This window comes from Lepisma saccharinum, chromosome 28 (genome assembly GCF_977018435.1).
Source record: "Lepisma saccharinum chromosome 28, izLepSacc3.1, whole genome shotgun sequence".
NCBI classification, from domain to species: domain Eukaryota; kingdom Metazoa; phylum Arthropoda; class Insecta; order Zygentoma; family Lepismatidae; genus Lepisma; species Lepisma saccharinum.
Window position 1 is genome coordinate 27355662 of NC_139256.1, and position 20969 is coordinate 27376630.

The window sequence follows — 20969 nt, forward strand, 5'->3', positions numbered from 1 at the left end:
ATATTCGTGCATTACACACGCGTGTGTAGTGATCGCAATGGATCATAGTAAGAAGGGTAACTGTAACGTTCACAGTATAATATTAATATTTACATATAATTATCATTATATATACAAAATACGTAACACCTTCATTGTGAAGGAAAGTCATCATTTCCCGGCGACATGAGCTAGCGCTGTATTGGCAACACTGTGCGGTTTCTCCATAAGCGCCGTTATGTCTTCTGAACGTGAAAACGACTTTAGTACCTGGGGACATCAAAAAGTTTTGCCTGTTGAGGTAGAATTTGTTTCATAATGGAAAGACTGAAACACTGAACATTCATATAGTTTGCCTGTAGTGTCCTCTACTGAAAGTTACCCTTAACCTTTTGAGTCCCAAGGCCATTTTCACAAGTAAGCCTCACGGTCCCGAGCCGATTTTGAGCAAAATGCAGAGTTTCAATTAAATGAGTGTAGATCGGAGACTAATTGCCCTAGAGAGATGAGTGATATACTGTTGTACGCGGAATGAACCAGAGATTCAGACTATATGAAATTTATGCACATTCGGCGTATATATGGAGGGGGAAAGGGGGAAATCCCCTGAAAATACTTTTTTAAAAAATGGGGTTTCACCCCCCCCCCACCCCCCACCCCCGAAAAAAAGTACATGACAGTGTCGACATGCACATGGAAATGATCGCTGACATGTAAGGAACACAAAAATATTTGTATCATTGTCGTATGACCAATGTAACTTGAGTTGTACCCCCAAAAGGAATGGTGGGCAAGCCACTGATTCAAGCTTCAAAATGCAGCGGTACCTTGAAATGACTATAGCTCAGAAACTAAATGCCCTAGAGATATGAAAGATATACCGTTGTACGCAGAATGAATCACAGATTCAGACAATATATAATTTATGCACATTAGGCGTACATATGGAGGGGGAAAGGGGGGAAATACTTTTCTTTAAAAAATGGTGTCCCCCCCGAAAAAAATGTCAAAATACACAAAATGCAAAATTTATGCAAACTTTGCGTATATATGGAAGGGGAAGGGAGAAAACCCCCAAAAATTATTTTAAAAAATTGTTGAAATGTTTGAAATTTATCTTTTCCCTTGAAAAGAGACGCAAAAGAGAAGTCCCTTTTCCCGCCTTTTCACCTCCATTTTCATGAAGAAAAAAAAAGGGGCAAGAAACATTTCTGTTAAATACATGTGTTAGGAACAATATAAAAAAATAATCGAAATTCTAGCCAAAAATAGAAAAGTTATAACGTAAAAACTACGACCTTGACACAGCATCTCGATCGAGACGCTTGGAACCGTGAGACTTACTTTTAGGTATCTCGATCGAGACGCTTGGTATCCAAAAGGTTAAGCATAGTTCCCATCACATTCAATGTATTTGAGCGACAGTTTTACCAGCCGTCAAGAAAAGTTTAGAAAAATTCCACAGAACACTCCCTGCCCCACCGTTCAGAGCTGTTTTCACATCCTGTAGGTCCTCGAATTTCATGCCACGAAGTACAGACTTGATGGTATCCCAAACTCTCAATCATTGCCTGTGCTGACCTATAGGGCAAGTGCACCACATCAGAAATGTCCTGGATGGTGATGAATCCATCCGCTCGAATGAGCTCCTCAGCCCCATGGCGGTTGTCGTCCGTCATAGACGTTGATGGCCTGCCAGTCCTTCACTTGTCTGCACTTTTGGTTTCTTCCACTTTGAACTTAACTACTAAGTCTGTGCTTCTTGGCATGAGATTCAAAGACCTACAGGAGGTGAAAACAGCTCTGAACGGTTGAGCAGGGAGTGTTCTGTGGAACTTTTCCAAACTTTTTTTGGCGCCTGGTAAAACGCTCGCTCAAATGCATCAAACGTGATGGAAACTATGTGTAAATGTAACTTTAAGTAGAGGACACTACAGGTAAACTATATGTATGTTCATTGTTTCAATCTTTCCATTATTAAACAAATTCAACAAGCAAAACATTTTGATGCCCCCTTGTATAATAAAGTGAAAATAAAATATATTATCTACGAGTCTATGTAGAATCAAAATTCAAAGGAACCATAATTTTGTAGCAGACTCAGAATCATAAGAACGAAAGGAACAAGTTTCTGAAAGGAATCTTTTTGAGGAGTGTAATGACAAGAGCCGAATCTGGAAGTGGAAATGAATCACTTGTTCATTTTGCAACTTTTTCTCTTGAAGACTCCAAAATGCATGTAAATTCCAGATGATCTGCAAAATTCCCGAGAAGCCAAATCCCCCGATTTTTTTCCTGAGAAGCCAAATTCCCTGATTTTCAGAAGTGTAGCAACCCTGCCAAAGGAAATGAATCTGAAGGCAGAGAGTGTAGGGGAACAGTAACATAGCTATACACTGGCCTGTTATGGTATACTACTTGTGGTGGTGAGGTCAATGGGTCTTCTTGGCAGTCCTCCAGACGAGGTCTCATGGACCCGCTGACCAACAACACAGGTGTGGTCCTCCATTTGGAGTTCGGGTAAGACCAATGTTTATATTCTCTGTAAAACAAGACACCTGGAGGAAGCTGCCCTCCAGCTTAACTTCAATCTTACAGCAGACAGAGAATAATTATGATGTATTTTCATTAATTCATAATACATATAAAGGAACCATGCATTTGAAATTTTTCAACGTTCTCTAAAGAAATATAGATTATAGTAGATTTATTTAGACACTAAATAAATGTTAATACATGGCCTGCTGTGTAGGACACTCCAAAGGTTTTGTTGTGATATGTATTAATACTACTTTTAGTGCATACCTGATGTGCTCTTGTTTCTACGAAGGCAAGGATCATGTTCACAATTTCTGATGCTGACGTGTACCTCCAGTAGTAGTTTTCAAGTGAACACAACATTATGCAAACCTGAAAAATATCAATATATTACTATATTTGTTTTACATAGGGTTGATGATCATCAATGCAATGAAAATATCTTATGGGATTGGTTTCAAAATCTGGCGAGCACCACTTGCTAATCAAGTCATTGACTGACTTGCTTTATAACTAGTAATAAAATGCCTACAATTTTTGTAAAAAACAGCCCAATGTACACATTTTTATGTACAGTCACAGACACTCTGGGTAGTAAGGATCCTACTCAGAGCAGTGCAAAGTCTGAATTTTGCCTACCCACCACTTATTACTTCTTGGAACAGGTCCACCTGCTGCCCAGCCCACGCCAACTAGATGACTTGTGTCTTTACCCGGATTTCTCCTCTTCCAGGTGCTCTATGCCTACACGGTAACTGGAAGGCCTGCAAAACTCGCTGGAAGGAAACAACTCTTCGGCAGTCTGTTGCTTCGGGCAATTCTTCTCCATGTGGACAGCTGCAGCAAGTGTTGCATAAATCACCAAGTCCTAAGACTTCTCCTCGAAGGAGAATATATTTATTTAGTTATTTTATTGCCAGGATATTTTCTTCAGTTACATGATGTCTTAACCTATTCCACAGAAGAACAGTCTGTTGGTAGCAAGATAGTAACAGCATGTTTTGAATCCTCGGCGGCCGAGCACGTTGAGTGGTCAACTCCCGCAATGTTTTTTTTTTAGTTTTCCGGGTTCACTAGAATTTGCTAGAAAAGTGATGTGAAATACAAAAAAATGCAAAGTACAAATACATATAAAGGTCTGGATATAATAGAGAAAAAATATTAAGTTAAGCAGGTTCATTGGGTGGTTCTATAGTGAAAGGTAAATATAAAGAGAGAATGTTCGAAATCGTATTCATGTACTGCTCAGCAAAGAAGAGAAAACCCCACGAAAAATATGTGAACTAAAATCCATCCCCACTTGTTTCTGTCCCGGTGAACGGCAGCAGACGTGAATCTGGGGAAAATCCTTCTTTTCCTCTGCTCTCAAATGGCACGCTGTTGCCACATTGCCTCACAGCTGTTCTGTGATAGACGGAATTCTGGCGGACCTGCTGCAAAACACAATGTTCAGGGTGACACGGTCAGTGGTTGAAGAAGAATGGATAGCGTTTGTGAAGATTCCGAATTAAATAATTAATAACAATAAAATCTATTGTCATGGTTGTGATTCTTACTATGCGATAGTAAATATTACCATCTAAGAAACAGATTTTAGAGGTTTTCTCAGGAAATCAGTCAGGTGATTTCTGGATAGGCTTTCGAGAGCTAACGTCGCTCTCATCTTCAGGGATTGAAGTGAATCCCTGAAGATGAGAGTGACATTAGCTCTCGAAAGCTCGCTTTGTAGCTTGATTGACCGGAAACGTGTAACATCCTTCTCTCGCTTCGTTGTCAAAAAATTTAACATCATTCGAAATCACCTTTCGGCTCTCACTATGTACGGTTTTGCCCTTCATTTCGGTACAAACAACATACACAACAGACGTACTCGAACTCAATGACCTTTCGTCCATGTAAGTTTGGCAACACTGAAAGGGTGTTAGGAATCTAGCAGTCCTTGCTACCCCCAACCTCCCACCCGACCCCACCCTCGAACAAACAAGTTGCCCACAGGACAACAGTACCAGAGAGACTTTCTCATCTTTGCTGAGCAGTACAGATGAACAGATATAAATAAAGAAAAAAGAAAAAAAATCACAACTTCATATGAACATAATAATACTGTGCAGTACTTCCTTGTACATCTGTGGTAAAACAATTAAGGATTACTAGTTTACTTTTATATATAATTTTGGTTAGTGGCGGCGATTGGGTTACAAAACTGGGGGGGGGGGCAAGGACAGTTTACTTTCCCTTTGTAGATAAGGCTTGGCATAGTGTGGGGAAAATAGCCGCCACTGACTTTGGTGAATAATCAAAATGTCACTCATTTTCTGTCACAATTATGCCCGCTGCACTTACTAAAAGCCTGTGATATGAATGTCACCAAGCCAGCAAATCAGTGTGTCCGAAAGAAAGGTATATTGCAGGTTCACCCTCATGTTCGTCCTATTCCTCCGTTCCCAGAAATGGCGTTTCTTGCGAGATGTAGCAGAGCGTGTGTCTTCTGTCTCTTGAGGTGATGCTATATCCTCACTCACTGAATCAACTCGTCAGGATCAGTAACGTTTTCCATAGTGGGCTTCACATATTCACATCATAGCACTTCTCTCATCTTCGGCGAGCATCTTCAGATTTTGAAATCTAGTGGCTAAATTACTTCATGAATTGGAATGATTTCTAATTTGTCCTCTATCAGCTGCTTGACTTGTTTTTTCAAAGTTCTAATATCCTCAAAAAATAGAAACTAGTATTTATGTATTCCCTAGAGTCAACAATAGCAGCTTAATTTTATTTTTCCATGAAGGGAGCATTAGGGATTTTTGTATTTTTATAAGTAGCTTTTCTATATCTTGAGGCTGATTGCTACTTGAAGTTGAAAGATGGATGAATTAAAATTGAAGAAGGGACAGTCATACAAGAACACAGATGCCCATGCCGGTACTTGAACCTGGGATTGCACTGACACGATCGCGAGTCCAGCATTCAACACTCTGTCTTCGAGGCCACTGACACAGCGAGGAATAAATCTCACAAAAAAGGATTTTGAGAATATGTTTATGACATATTCATATGGAGGATGCACTATGGAAAACCTATTTCAAAGTGTGTGTGTGTGACAAAGTAGCACCATTTTAAAATCTCATCGGCAATGTGGTTTACGGACCCTCGAGTTCACTTTCTATGTAGTGGAAACATATTGAAGTTGGCAACACTACGGTTTCTAAGTGAAGCAACTAAGCCCCGCAACAGGTTAAGTTTGCAGCACCTTTTCGCATATATAGACCCAAATGTGCGTGCAGAATATAGTTCTGCTGCAATACTGATGATTTTCTCACTGTCCTGTCGCGGGGCTTACATCACACATGGCGGTGTTCTGTTTTTAGCAGAACCGTAGCAAAGAAAATGGTGATGGTGTACTTGATTGAAAGAACGCACTAAGACTTCTTGATTATCGGAGGAGCTCAGGTACCTGATGGGCTTAGAATGCCCATCAGGAGGAGCCATATGGGCAGGTGGTAAGGCAACGTGCTGAAGCAAGTGTGTTGTGCAGGTTGCATGACATTTTAGGAGCAATGTCTCACAAACAGGTCTAGTGCAGGCCTAAGATCCAACTTAAAGTAAATAGAGTCATTACAACAAGTGTCCATGACTGTCCCATGAACTTTTACATATAGCATTTTCATTATATTGGGTACTTTTGTCACTTTTAGCTAATTGCATCAATGAAGATGAGTGATGATGAGATGAAATGAATGAAAGAACACTCACAAAAAGTGAAAATAAAACAATTTGATCTATGAATCAATCTAAATACACTGCTGGAAAAAAAAAAACGACACTTGCATTTTATGTAATAACGCATACATTCTGATTCGAAGGCTAACTAAATGTTGCAGAAATTATTGTGCATGTTAAAGCTGATATAATTATTCTATGGTATATACTTTAAAAAGCCAGCGAAAGTGAAATAAATATTGTTCAATACTTAACTGAGAGCGTAATTCATAAGTAATTGCAATTCAGATGTCAAATATTAAGGTGTCCGGTTTTTTTTTGTCTAGCAGTATATTATAAAGCTTGGTGAAATATACTTATTAAATACAAGATTGTAAAAGCAGATACATATTAAATTCTCAAGACTTCTGACATCATTAATCACTTTGATAGAGTCTATTGAGACATTATGATAATGTTGAAAATTATAGTTACATGCATGCATGTGAAGGAAGAAAAGCTGTGTTCAAACCAATGTGAATTGATTTAAAAATGAGGTGACTTTTTTAAAAAATAAAATCACCGATTTAAAACACTTTAAATCAATAATTCATGGAATAAGGATTTTGTAGGTATCAAAATCACTTTTAGTGAAAGTACATTAATTTCGTAACATTTAATGGCATTTATTAGGCTCTAGAAAGAAAACAAAATATATATATGTACTGATGGGGTGAAGGGCATACGAAAGGAAATATAATATGTAAAGTATAAGCACACTTAAATTTCTCTTGATTTTAAATTCAATAATTCTTGTTGCAAAAATATCAAACATTGCGTGTAGAAAATTACACAAAATACTAATCATGTTAAACCTTAAATAGTGTCAATGTCATTAAACTGTGAATATACATGGCAGCTGATATTTTGCAAATTATCATTTAAAAAATTGCCAAATTCAGGTACAAAGATTATAAGAATATTTTAAGTTGTAATTATAGAGTACATTCGGAATGTTTTATTTTCACTGGAAGAAAAGTTACTGCAATTAATATTGTTTCATTAGCATAGCACACTCAACAAACATTTCTATAGTAGGTTGATATACACAGTATCAGAAACAGAAAAATGTATATTTACATATAAATTTTTATTTGCTTTAATCAAACTGTTCAAACAGGGACGTTTACTTGAAAAAGCCATTCTATAAATTCTATATGATTTTTATCAACCCTGGTTCAAACCATTTGATTCTGACATTGATTTTGTGGACTATCCAACCACAAAAATAGACTGCCCCATTGGTCTCATATGGGCAATCACAGTAAACAGATATGTGGTGGTGTTCTGTTTTTCAGCAGAACCGTGGCAAAAATGGTGGTGACGTGAATAAAAGATCAAATACAATTATCTATGCCATGTCTTGAGATTCATCCTAGACTGCTATGTTTTTTTTTAACTATAGCAATGTTTATATTCTATCAAGATACAGTGTGTCCAAGATGTAAAAACAAAATCACAACTGAGCTGATCTCTCGTTATCTATGGCTCAAAGTATTGGATCAAAAGTAATTATTGATATCGACCATTACTTTGGAGTTTGGGCTGGAAACTTTGCAAATTCCATAATTTTCATTATTTGGCCAACAGCACTGCAGGCAAAAAATAATGGATTTATCTCATGTGAAGTCAGGAATACTTTAAAGAAACTAGTAAATTGTAGTGGTATAGTCTCAATTATATTTCTAAAGTTTTAAATATTTTAAACTATTTTATATTATTTCAATATCCAAGTATTGGCATCAGTTGGATTGGGTAAGCATGTCAACATTGGTATCAGTATTAGGACTACTTAAAATACATGAAATGTAAAATTCAAGAATGTAAAATGTAAGGTTCCATTGCATGGTGCATTAGTGCATTTAAAGGATTACACACTGAATATGTTAAAACATTGTTTGCTGCCAGTTTTTCTGCATTAGAACACATTTTTCAGTGCATAACCATCTCATTGTAAAACAAATTTAGTTAATAAACACATATCTTTTGATTTTTCTCTTGTAACATACATAAGAACAATTTTCTAGGCTTTTTGCACAGTACCTATTGCATTTTAATAGATAGCATACACTTCATGGGTGTACTGAACTTTTGAAATTAAATGGGATAGCTACATATATTTTTTGTGTGTTCTGAGAAATAGCTGTCTATGCAAGAGTAGTTGTATCTATCTGGCGCTGAGAGATATGCCCAACACTTACAAGAGTGTAAATAAAAATAGGGGACTGATTTTGTTCAGTTTAAATGTGTGTGTGCTACCGTCTGCCAATTGTTGCAGACCTTGAATGAAGTTGTGAGTATAGCATCTGTTTTGGAACTGTTTACTTTGTGAGAGACAGCCATTCATTTATGATCTGTTTCTAAAGTACCCAGCATGGATTTGAAGCTACAGCTGCACATGGCAATTAGGTTTTGTTTGTCAATTATTTATAATCATGTGGTTCATAAAAAGTACACTTACTGCGTAGTACTACTTTGGTGTTATGAAAAGATCACTGAGAAGGCACGTGAAAAAAGAGTTTTGTGAATGCAATTTACAATCAGACAGCAAGCTGGACAATGTTCTTTCAGGCTAAAATGACTGTCAAAGAAGAGCTTCAATGTCCTCCAAGAAAAAGTTTGTAATTGGAATTCAATAAGAGAGCCAATAGTCTTAATGCTACTAGTTCCATTATTTTTTGATAGACCCTCGTAGTATATTTCATGTACATATTGTTGCCTCATGTTGAAGCATGAGGAGAGCTTGTTTTGGTTAACAGTTTCCCTGCAAAAAAAAAAGCCATAGTCAATGGCAAAAGTAATATAATAGGCAAATTGTCAATCAGTATTTGCATTCTACATGCTGTGTTGTTTTAAGGAATGGAATTCTGTTGATGCAGAGCACATATTTTCCTATGCTATGTTGCCATATTTACTTCAATTCATGATCATCACATTGTGAAGTACAGACCGAATGAGAATGGTGATGGACAATTCACCTACTATTTCTTTTGCTGTTGGGTGTACAGATGAATACTTGCAGTGTCAGCATTACTTACGACTTCTATCCTGAGGAACTGTTTGGCATGATGGAAGCAAGCTTGCAATAATTCGGGAAGATCATAATGCTCAGCTGCACAAATAAGACCTGGTATATTTGAACAGGTGAGTGGACAGGAACCAGTGTGCAAGTAATCTAACAATATCCTAAACGTCTCTGGATCAAATTCTATGATGGTAAACTGCGGAATAAAAAGGAGATATTTCAATGAGAACCATGCATTTGACAATTTACAACATTATATGTACTCACGTTATTAATTGCAAATATTGCTCATCATTCTTAGAAACCAGGAAGATATAAGTGTCACTCCTGACACCTCAGGGTGGCTACTCTGGGATCTTGACAAAATTCAAGTATAATTCCCAGTTTTCAAGATGAACTTTCCAAAAATTCAAGGGTATAAGAACATGATTCTTAAGATAAGAACTGCATGATTCCAATTTATAAAAAAATCTAATTTAATTCAATTAAAGGGTATATATACACCTGGGTATATAAATTAAGGTGCAGAGTTTACATTTGCCTTTTCACATACTCAGACTCGAAATAAATCTGCAAACACAAGTCACAAATGTTGCGGGATATACCAATCTACAAAAAATTGATAACTGTATAAGAATTTCAAACTGGAAATTTACCTAATCAACTTTCAAGATACCTTGCAATAATCTTCAGTCTGTCATAGATTGTTCTGAAAAGGACACTAACAAAGCAAACGGATTGACAGAATTCAGTTTTATTTTCCACGCAGCTTTCCTTTCTTTTCCTTCCTCGATAAAAATAAAAGCTAAACTGTCAAAGCCTTGCCTAAGGGCATTAATGAATATGTATAAATTCAATAGAATTGGGATTAATAAAAGTTGCCATTTTTCACGTCTACGGAGAATTTACGCATAATTCCCGGTGAGTAACCACACTGCACCTGTAATAGCAAATACCGATTGTATCCATATAAGAAGGCATTGGTTCAGATTTAATTACTGATATTGGCAGGGCTTGAAATGGACCAGAATGACGTTCCGGTTTGTGAATACTTGAAACCTTCCAGTTTCCTCTCATCAGAAATGGCAACAAACCATTCTGGTTCATTTAATTCTTTCCTTATTTCACTACATAAGTTGTTGCCAAAATGAGGCTTAGCAGAGTAAGATTGTGTCTACATTGCCTTTGTCGGGGCTGTTGACTCACTGTACAAACCTGAGAATTATGTTGAATTTCTTTTTAATCTACAGATTTTAATGTTTTACTAAATATAAAATTGGTTCAAGCGTTAGGAAAATGCAAATAACGGATGCAAAATAATTAACAGGAATGCACAGGAAGAGAAGAGTGAGTGTGCCATTCAGAAGAAAGATAGAGAAAAAGAAACATCTATGCAAAGTATGACCTGAGAGCAGCCTTCAAGCCACCAAAGAGCATCGAGAAATGTTTCAATGAATACAAAGGAGAAAATGAGAGTGATGAATTGGCAATGGTAGGGGTGTATGAAGTAGAATGTGCTGGATGTACAAGCAAGGAGAGACAGGGAGAAGCATCAATGAGAGAAATAAAGAACATAGAGATATTAAAGAGGAAGATCCAAGAACAGCATTGAGTGAGCATATGTTGACATACGGGCACAGGAAAGTACAAATGAAGGAGAAGAGAGAAAATGGCAGAGACAAAGCACATATGCATAAACAGGTGAGAGAAAATGAACAAAAACGAAGTAGAAATTGGAATGAAATGGGTGGAACTAATAAAAAATAATGTGGAAAGCAAGTTTGTTAAGTATCCAGAGCAACCTTCAATTTTCTGCACAAAAATGGAAGATCAGTGCCACCAGAAGGAGAAGAAGGGGAGAAACAGCCAGCTATGACACCTGCAAGGTGGAAAAACCAGTTTGCCTAGGAGGAAATAAGGACACTAAGTTATTATTCCTTAGAAGTGTAGAGTAATTAGCCAACTATATACAATTAGGTTGTGTTGTTGTAGCTTGAAAAAGTTCTGGGAAACCAGAATGAAAGGTTGCAGATAAAATAAAAACCACTAAAAATAACTTAGATTATTTTGCATCTACAAAAAGTGGTTATGCGAACCTTTAAGAACAAATAACGGATATTTCACCCCAAAGTATGGGCCGCTTTAGTAAAACCTTCAATTTCAGAGTACGTTCACCGTTTTTATGCACACTAAAATAGTGAAAGAACACACCAAAAATAACTATCAATACCAAACCTAGTAATCCTAAAAACATATAATTATAGCTGCTGATGTGAAATGTTGTTTTGGGTGTTATATTCACTTGCGCGAAGCCTTTGAACTGATCTGCTTCACAGTAAATAACACACTAAGATGTACTTCACAATAACACATTTCCGCAAGCTAAAATCAACTGAAAATGTTCATAAACAAAAAAAAATCTTCATAAATCATTGATTAATTGGCTTTATTTTACTTCGCTATTTGTGCCAATTTTGGCTAATTTGCGAAGATGGGGATGAGTGATGACATGATGAATACATTCTCACAAACATCCATGCCCATGCTGGGATTTGAACCTGGGACCCCTGGCATCCTAGCGCATCTTCATAAACCATGTAAGATATTTCACTTTCTCTAAGGGTTACAGAGGATCAAGGGTACTTTGTCTTCTTGTGCCTCCTGGCTCTTGTTGTTACTTTTTAATTGTTGATTATTATTATTTGTCGTGTCTTGTGGATTTGATTGTTCTGACAAAAGTATCCTCCTGCACAAGATCTTTACACAAATTCAGGATCTCTTTTATTCTTTCACTTTCATCTTATATATTCTTCCTGATTAACATAATTCAGGGTTATTACAAATGATCTTTTAGATTACAAACTTGATTAACTCATGTTTAATAACACTCAGATACATGAAAGTGGTATCACTGGAAAGGGAAACTCAAAAAGTTTTGTATTACATTCGGATCACATTATATGTGCTCAATGTGAGCTCCCTGTGTCATGTGACACACATCGAGCCTATAGTCCAATTCCTGCCATACACGTTGTAACATTGGACAATCCACTATTGCAATGACCTCTGTGATGCAAACATGAAGATCCTGGATAGTAGGTGGTAAAGGTGGCTGATACATTTGTTGTTTGACAAAATTCCAGAGAAAAAAGTCACAGGGTGTAAGGTCGGGGGAACGTGGAGTCCAACACAAACGTTCACTATCGTCATGGACAGCACGCCCAATCCATCTCTTTGGTTGTCGCCTATTCAGTTCACGTCTGACATCTAAGTGGAAATGGGGTGGTGCCCCATCCTGTTGAAAAATTAAACCTTCAATATCCTGTTCCAGTTGTAGAAGAAGCCATGTCCATAACATTTGTAGGTACGAAATCCACGTGATTGTGTTCTCGTCGAAAATGAAAGGGCCATACACCTTTTCATGGCTGATAGCTCAACGAACATTCAGCTTGGGGGAGTCACATACATGCTCCACATAACCTCTAGGAGTTTCAGGACCGCAGATCCTGACATTAATTTTGTGCACTTTGCCAGACAGGTGGAAGGTGGCTTCATCACTGAACACCAATGATTCCGTGAAACCATCAGTTTCCATTTCGATTTTCATGTCCTTGCAGAAAGACATTCGCTTGGCTTTGTCGTCTGGTTTCAGGGCCTGCAACAATTGCAGACGGTAAGGATGGAACCGCAAACGTTTGCGTAAAATCTTACACAGTTGGTTGCGGGATGTCTAATTCTCTGCTGGCTGTGGTGGTGGATTTCTGTGGACTTTGTACGAAACTCTCTCTCACACGCTCCACAGTTGCCTCGCTTACTGGTGGATGGCCGGTTGACTTTCGCTTGCAGATGCACCCCTTTGCTTTAAAGTCAGAATACCACTTACGGATACTGGACCCACGGGGTGCATCTTCACCAAACTTTCTTCTAAAATTACGTTGCACAGTGATAACAGACTGGCAGACGTGAAAATCCACACACAAAAAGCCTTCCTGTCTTCGTTGGCAGCTATTTTCTCTCCTATCGCACCTAGCGACAAAATCAATAACTACGGGAAAATTGTACCAACCACTGAAACTTTTTGAGTTTCCCTTAACATTGATACAACTTTCATGTATTTGAATGTTATTAAACGTGAGTTATTCAAGTTTTTAATCTGAAAGATCATTTGTAATGACACTGTGTATTAAAAGGTGTGCAGGGCATCCTAAATCAAACTCAAATCTTTCATGCAGCATGCACTTTATATTTCTGATGTAAATATTTTAACATTAACTATTATTAATTGTAACACAGAACGTCATGTCATTGGTCGTTAATCTCCAAGAAACAAAAAAAAAGAAGGCAACACCATGTTAACAGAAGTAAAGCATTCCAATACATGAAATTTCCATTTCGAGCCATGAATGCTGGTCAATATTTTTTCAAGAGTTCAAGTATCCAAAGAGCATAGAAAATGACAAATTTCCTTTATTATCATTGTTGAATTATTTATTAAAGTAACAAACATTTCAAACAGTAGAACAAAATAATAATAATAAGAAAGCTATGCATGCATGAAGAACAGCAGATTTGGCATTACTTGCTCGATATATAAATTAAATGTACATAAGTCACAGCATCTTGCAGAAAAAAAACAACAGACTACTGCCTGGCCACAGTTGCCAGCTCATACTAAATCTTCACAAACAAAGTTACTAAAACAAGTATCTTCTACAATCCCCCTCTCAAAATGATATCTTACAAACATCTAATATCATTTAGCACCATTTTCTTTTAAACAGCATTATGAATAATACTCTTTCTCATGCATATTACAACATAGTGATTGGTAAATAAGTCTGCTGGATTATTTTCACTCGATACAAATTGCACTTCCACAACTGCTTCCATTACTTTCTCTTATGAAGTGATGTTTTATTGCAATGTGCTTGGTTCTTGACTTATCCACAAAGTGCTTAATATGTGCAATGGCTGCTTGACTGTCACTTCTGATCACTGTTGGTTCCACATCTGCATCTTGTAATTTAAATGAATTCAGCACTTGCTTCATCCAAGTGATTTCACGTGTACAAGATGCTAATGCTACATATTCAGTTTCCATGGTACTTCATGTAATTGTCATTTGCTTCATGCTTTTCCAATAATGATTAAGTAACCAGTGATGCTCTTGCAATCCTCTTCACAGTTTGCCCAGTCAGCATTGCAGTATGCCAGCATTGGTTTTCCTGCAGGTTGATATGTAATGCCATAATGTTTGGTAGTTTTCACATATCAAAGAACTCTCTTGGCTGCCTTCCAATGTTTTCTATTATATTTGGAACAATATTGTGCTAGTTTACCAATGGGAAATGCTATATCTGATCTGGTCCTTTGAGATAAATAAAATAGCCCACCGATAAGCTCTTGATAAGGGACATCAATTTCTTGTCAGTCTTCATATGAAAATTCAGGTCAACCTTCCATTGGTGTATGAACATCCTTTGGCTTCTTGTAATTCAAATATTTTCACCAGCTGATCAACATAAGCTTGCTGTGATAATGTTATCCCACCGGTATCTAGATAATTGAATTTCACCCCTAGCAAATGTGATGCTAATCCCATATATATCACTTTGAAACATGATTCCAAACATGTCTTCAGACACTGTCTTGCTGTTTCATTTTGTGATATGGCTAGTATGTCATCAACATATACTATTAGTATCAATCTTCCCTTTTTTGAGTCAACTTTGTTTCTAATAAACCCTTTCTTTGTTAGTGTCTCATCCAAATATTCATTCCAACATCTTCCACTTTGCTTTAAGTCATATATAGACTTTTTCAGTCTTCAATACAGTCTTTCCTGTCCCCTTTTTACATAACCTCCTGGTTGCTTCATATATATAGTCTCCTTCAGTTCACTATGTAGGTAAGCATTCTTCACATATTGGTTTAGTATCCATCATTTTTTGACAGCAATTGCAGTGAGTAATCTAGATGTGTCAAAACTTGGTACAGTAGCATAAACATCATTATAATCTATGCCCTTTTTCTGTGTGAAACCTTTAGCTACTAGTCGTGCTTTGAACTGCACTTTCTCATTTTTATTTTTCTTAAATACCTATTTACAATCAACAGGTGTGACTCCATGTGGTAATTCTGCCAATTCCCAAACATCATGTTCTTTTAGTGATTCTATCTCTTCTTGCATGGCTTCAACCCAATGTCCTGCTTCATTACCATTCATTGACTCTTCAAACATTGGAGTCTTCAATGTACTCATCTTGGACTGAGTGTCATATGATGCTTTTGGGACATATTTTCCAAGTTATATTCAGATTCTGATTGGTCATCTTCGTTGAAGAATATTACTTCTTTGTTAAAATTTCCTTTGTCTTGGGAATTGTCATGCTCTTCAACTTTGTTACCATCTTCTTTGAATACACAATCTCTCAACTCAATAATTCGATTTTCTCTTGGCATCCAAATTCGGTATCCTCGCCCATGAATTGCGTACTCGACCAGTATACCCTGTTCAGCTCTTGAACTTAATTATGAAGTATGCTTTTTTCTAGATGTGTGCAGAAAAACTTCACATCCAATGGGTTTGAGATGTCTCACACTAGGGGATTTCCCAGTCCACAGTTAATATGGAGTTTTTGCTTCATTATGACTATTTGTTGTACGGTTTCTAATGTAAGCTGCTGTGTATGTTAGTTCAGCCCAAAGTGTCCTTCATATGTTACTGTCACGGAAAGCACTTCTCACATGATTCATAAGTTCAGCCGCCCAATTTGTTCTGGTGCATATACCATTGCTCTTTCATATATTATTCCATGTTCCCTACAAAAGTCATCCCATTTCTTCGAACAGAACTCCAACCCATTATCAGTTCATATTCTCTTCAAACTTTTTTCTCTTTGATTTTCAACTTCCACTTTCCAATTCTTAAATGTCCTAAATACATCATCTTTGGATTTAAAAAAAATACACATATGTATACCTACTTGCATCATCTATTATGCTTAATACATATCAAGCGCCAACTAAAATTTTCACATCCAAAAGTCCCATGAGATTGAAATGCGTATTGACATTTCCCTTTTTGTGTCATAACTACTCATAAATGGTTGCCTAGTTGACTTCCCTGTTAGGCAACTATTACATGGCATTGGCTTATCTAATTTACAATTAAGACCTAACACAGTCTTTGACTTTGCCATTTTTAGAATTTGATGTTTCCCTACATGCATAAAACACCAATGCCACAAATTCTTCACTGTGGCACATGAAAATTCACTTTCGGGTAGATTAAATAGGGCTGAGACCACTGTATCTCAGTCGTCGGACAAACCACACAAAATTGTCATAGCTAAATCTCCATCTTCAATTTTATCACCAACACTGCACAATTCTGTCACAGTTTCAGTTATTTTTTCCCAAATCAATTTCCATATTTTCAGTCACGCAACCTTCGTGAGTGTAACTTTCTTTGCAATTGCATGATGTGAAACTTGCACGTGGTGCATACAACCTTTGTAGTTCTTCCCACACTTCTTTCGCAGTACACAAGTGTCTTATGTGCATTTGCTGTTCATCACAAATTGCAAGTGCAATTTTTGCCAATGCCTTACCTTGTCACGTTTGTAACTTGCATTCTTCCTCTGCATCATTTTCCACATCAGGCGAACTTCCCTCTAGATCCACGATTGTCCATAGATCGTTTTCCATTAACACCATCTTCATTTGGTAGCTCCATGATGTATAATTCATTCCATTTAATTTGCATATGGTGGAAGACTTATCACCCAACATCTTGAATCATCACCAGTACTTTGCAAGTCTGTATCTTCACTTTTTCGTACAGTTCGCATTAGGTGTCTGAGCCCATAACCATTGTTGAATTATTTATTAACAAAGTAACGAACATTTCATACAGTAGAACAAAACAGTAATAACAAGAAAGGTATGCATGCATGAAAAAGAGCAGATTTGGCATTACTTGTCCAATATATAAATGCAGCCCTGGCCCAAAACCATGGTAACGGTTGAAGTTTTTGCTTGCGATGACGTGTGACCAGCCAAGTGAATCCATCACTTCAATGTAAAGTCACGTGAAATGACAAAACGACAGTGTTTCAGTATGCAGATATTAAACACCAGAACAAAAACAATGTCTAGATGAGGATGTGTATTACAGGCTGTGGAAAAGGAGATGTGATAGCCACTAACGCCGTCAAACGGTTGGGCGGGAACTTTACGTCACATACCATGAAGAAGTAATAGGATCTGAGCTGATTATGTCCTTTGTGATTAGTCACTTCATTAAATGATTTACTAAATCTCAACAATTTACATTGTCGAGTTTATTATTTGTGTTCTTTTTGGTTTAGGTTCAATATCTTCTCCGCAGAGAAAATTATGCTCATTTCTTTGTTTTCCTTGACCCTGTACATTCAGGGTCAAGGAAGTCAGTAATAAGGTGTGTTACATACAGTGTACACCAGGGCCGGCGCTAGTAATTTTGCGGACCTGGGAGGTGGCGGCAGATGCCTCTCCCTCTCGAACCCACCCCCCCTCCCGTCATTACGTAGCAACGGTAAATTGAAAATTAATATATTCCTAAGTATAACATCAAACTATAAAATAAATAATTTTATTATACTATTAACCAAAAAAGGATATCTCGCTCGACCACAGTTAAACACTAATTTTATATTAGACTTATTATTATACTTTATGAAAACTCTCTCTTTCTTTTAAATGTATCTTAAATGTAACATAGGAAAGAAATGAAGGCTTGACTTTATATGTTTAACGTTGTAGGTCTGTGATACATGATTGGATTTTTAAAATGTGGGTGATCTAAGATATGCAGATGATGTAGACTTACTAGGGGATGATGTGATTACAATTAAGAATAATGCTAAAATATTTTTCAAAACTGCTAAAGAGATAGGTTTGGAAGTTAACAAAGAGAAAACTAAATATATGCTTACAGGCCGAAACCAAGTGTTAGGTAATAATCAAAATCTAATTATTGATAACAACTCGTTTGAACCAGTTACCAAATTCAAATACTTAGGAGTAATATTAACAAATGAAAATTATATTAAAGAGGAAATAAAAAGTAGGCTTAATTCAGGAAATGCATGTTACTTCTCTCTTCATAAACTTTTGTCTTCTCGTTTAATATCTACGAAACTAAAAGTTAAAATATACAAAACAGTAATTTTGCCTGTAGTATTATATGGATGTGAAACTTGGTCCCTTACATTGAAAGAGGAACATAAATTGAGAGTATTTGAAAATAAGATCCTTAGGAAAATCTTTGGACCTAAAAGGGATGAAGAAACAGGTGAGTGGAGAAGGTTACATAATTTAGAACTACATAATTTGTATTCATGTCCAGATATTATTAGAATAATTAAATCAAGAAGACTTAGGTGGGCAGGCCATGTGGCACGAATGGGAGAGGAAAGAGGAGTTTACAGGATTCTTGTTGGGAAACCTGATGGTAAGAGACCTGCAGGAAGGCCAAGACGAAGATGGAGGGACAACGTTGAGATGGACCTAAGGGAAATCGGTAGAGATGGAAAAGAGTATATAGAACTTGCTCAAGATAGGGAAAGATGGAAGGGCTGTGTTGCTGCAGCCATGAACCTTCGGGTTTAAGAAGGCTAGGGAGTTAGTTAGTTAGTTAGGGTGATCTAAGGTCTTAATTCTTTCCATAAAGCGGCTCTGGGGTTCACCCAGCCTCAAATGAATGGGCGTACCATGGGGGCAACCCTGGGAGGTAAAGACGGCCAGAGAGTGGTGCTGATCACATCACCTCTAAAATGGCTGAGATCGAGAATGTGTGTGGGCCTACTCCCACATCCCCTAAACGTGCCTTCATGACATGGTGCTATGTGCACAGGGAACTTTACCTTTGCATTTAGTATTCTTCTTCGTATAAAGCTATCTTGCATAAAATAAAAACAAGGGTATTTCAGACATGATTGATAGGAGATAGTATTTTTATTAGCCTTAATTTCCAAGAAGAACTTTGTTCGCCACTTTCCACGTTTACCGACAAAGTTAATAAATCCGAAGTTCTACACTCACATTAGGTGCAAAATCATGACTCTTTATCAGTTTAAGATCTCCTTTCGTGTAATTGTTTTCTTATAGCCAAAAACGCTTTTCGTTCATCTTTTAATTCAGTAGCTTTCATGTGTTAACATTCCGGCAGTTTTCTACAATTTTCAAATAAAGATAAGATTGCATGTCTTTAAGCTTACTAATATCATAAAAGAAATGGAAAATTCACTGTGATGTTTAAGCTGCTCAAATCTTTCTCTTAGAGCTAAAATAATCGTCTACGGCCTGGTAATAAATATCAACTTTGTACCGCTTTAGTGGATCTTCAACAGTTTCATCATACTGAAACTGCTTCTCCTTTCGATTTCGGCCCTGTACAGTGTTGCCTATCTTTGGATCATCTATATCTAAATTCGATGCCAATTCTTTCTCATCAACCTGGACTCAAAGGTCGCCCCCCCCCCCACCGCCTCCACGAGTGGAGGGAGGGAAGTCCTACCAGGCTGCCAAGTGGCGTCTAAGAAACTTTGAAATTTTCATCACTCCTGCTTTTTTCAAAACGCCGATATGCTTGCAAGAAATCATCAAACACATCGTAATTAATATTTTGAAGGCATTTACTCATTACATTACGTGGAATAAGAAGTCATACGTACCATATAACTAGTGAGCAAAGAAATGTAAAGCCACACAACTAGTTTGCAATACACCGAGCCTCATGTGCGACCATTTGGACAATTTTATTGTCGCCAATTATTTGAAGGAGCGCATCATAGACCTCTCCCATTTGACATCTCAACAAAGTTGTGCTGATTAAACAATATAAAAAAGTCAAGACAGCGTTTGTAATTCTTCTCCTTCGTGACCCTCACCGCCGGGTATGTGGCAGTCTTGGTCAAGAAGGTGTACAACACTGGGAATTGTGGAGGAGTACCATAGAATTCAATTCGTAGTAGTAGCTGTGGTCATATAGATATCGCAATACTATACTTCACTTCACTGACCTGTAACACTGATCACAAACTTGCATATACACACAAATTTTAAAATTAAATACCAATCTGGCGGGCAAAACTATATAGTATCCACATTGTACGAGGGGGTGGGGAGACGATAACAGGGAGTGTATGATACAGGAAATGGTATCTTGGCTCTGTGTAGTCTGTTAAAAAAGGGCGTGTCTGTGTTTGTTCCTTAACGTGCAATGGAAGAATAGATAATTTGGCGTTTGTTTGATTACTCTGCAATCACATGCAGGAGATTCATAACGTGATGTTCTTTTGATTGTATGAAAAAAATACTGGTGACATTTTCAAGGATTCTATAGAGCAGCAGTTTAAAATGTATTATACAAATTAGTAATACTATTTTAAATATTTGTGGCAACGTGTTCAATTCACTGAAGTATTCTTAAAAATGTATACTACTATGTAAGACCATTACAGACACATTAACATTTATTTCATAGAACGTATAAGCGATATTAAAAAATACAATACTTCTGCAACTCAATTCTGCTTTATGGCCAAGTTACAAAGCAAAAATTAAACCATTAAGCTAAACTCCTACAGCTGATCAAAATCTAATTACGGCTTCGCAGTAACGC

The 20969-nt window shown here is 37.0% G+C and overlaps 1 protein-coding gene across 1 annotated transcript in view; it reads right to left on the bottom strand.

Annotated features, from left to right (window-relative positions):
- The window catches only part of rsh (Rap GTPase activating protein radish), a 666322-nt gene that overhangs the window by 20870 nt on the left and 624483 nt on the right, over nt 1-20969 (bottom strand). The window contains exons 13-14 of the mRNA XM_083113954.1: nt 9315-9497; nt 2785-2889 (exon numbers count right to left, since the gene is read on the bottom strand). Coding sequence (XP_082970080.1) covers nt 2785-2889; nt 9315-9497 — 288 coding nt within the window. The remainder of the gene's footprint in view (nt 1-2784; nt 2890-9314; nt 9498-20969) is intronic.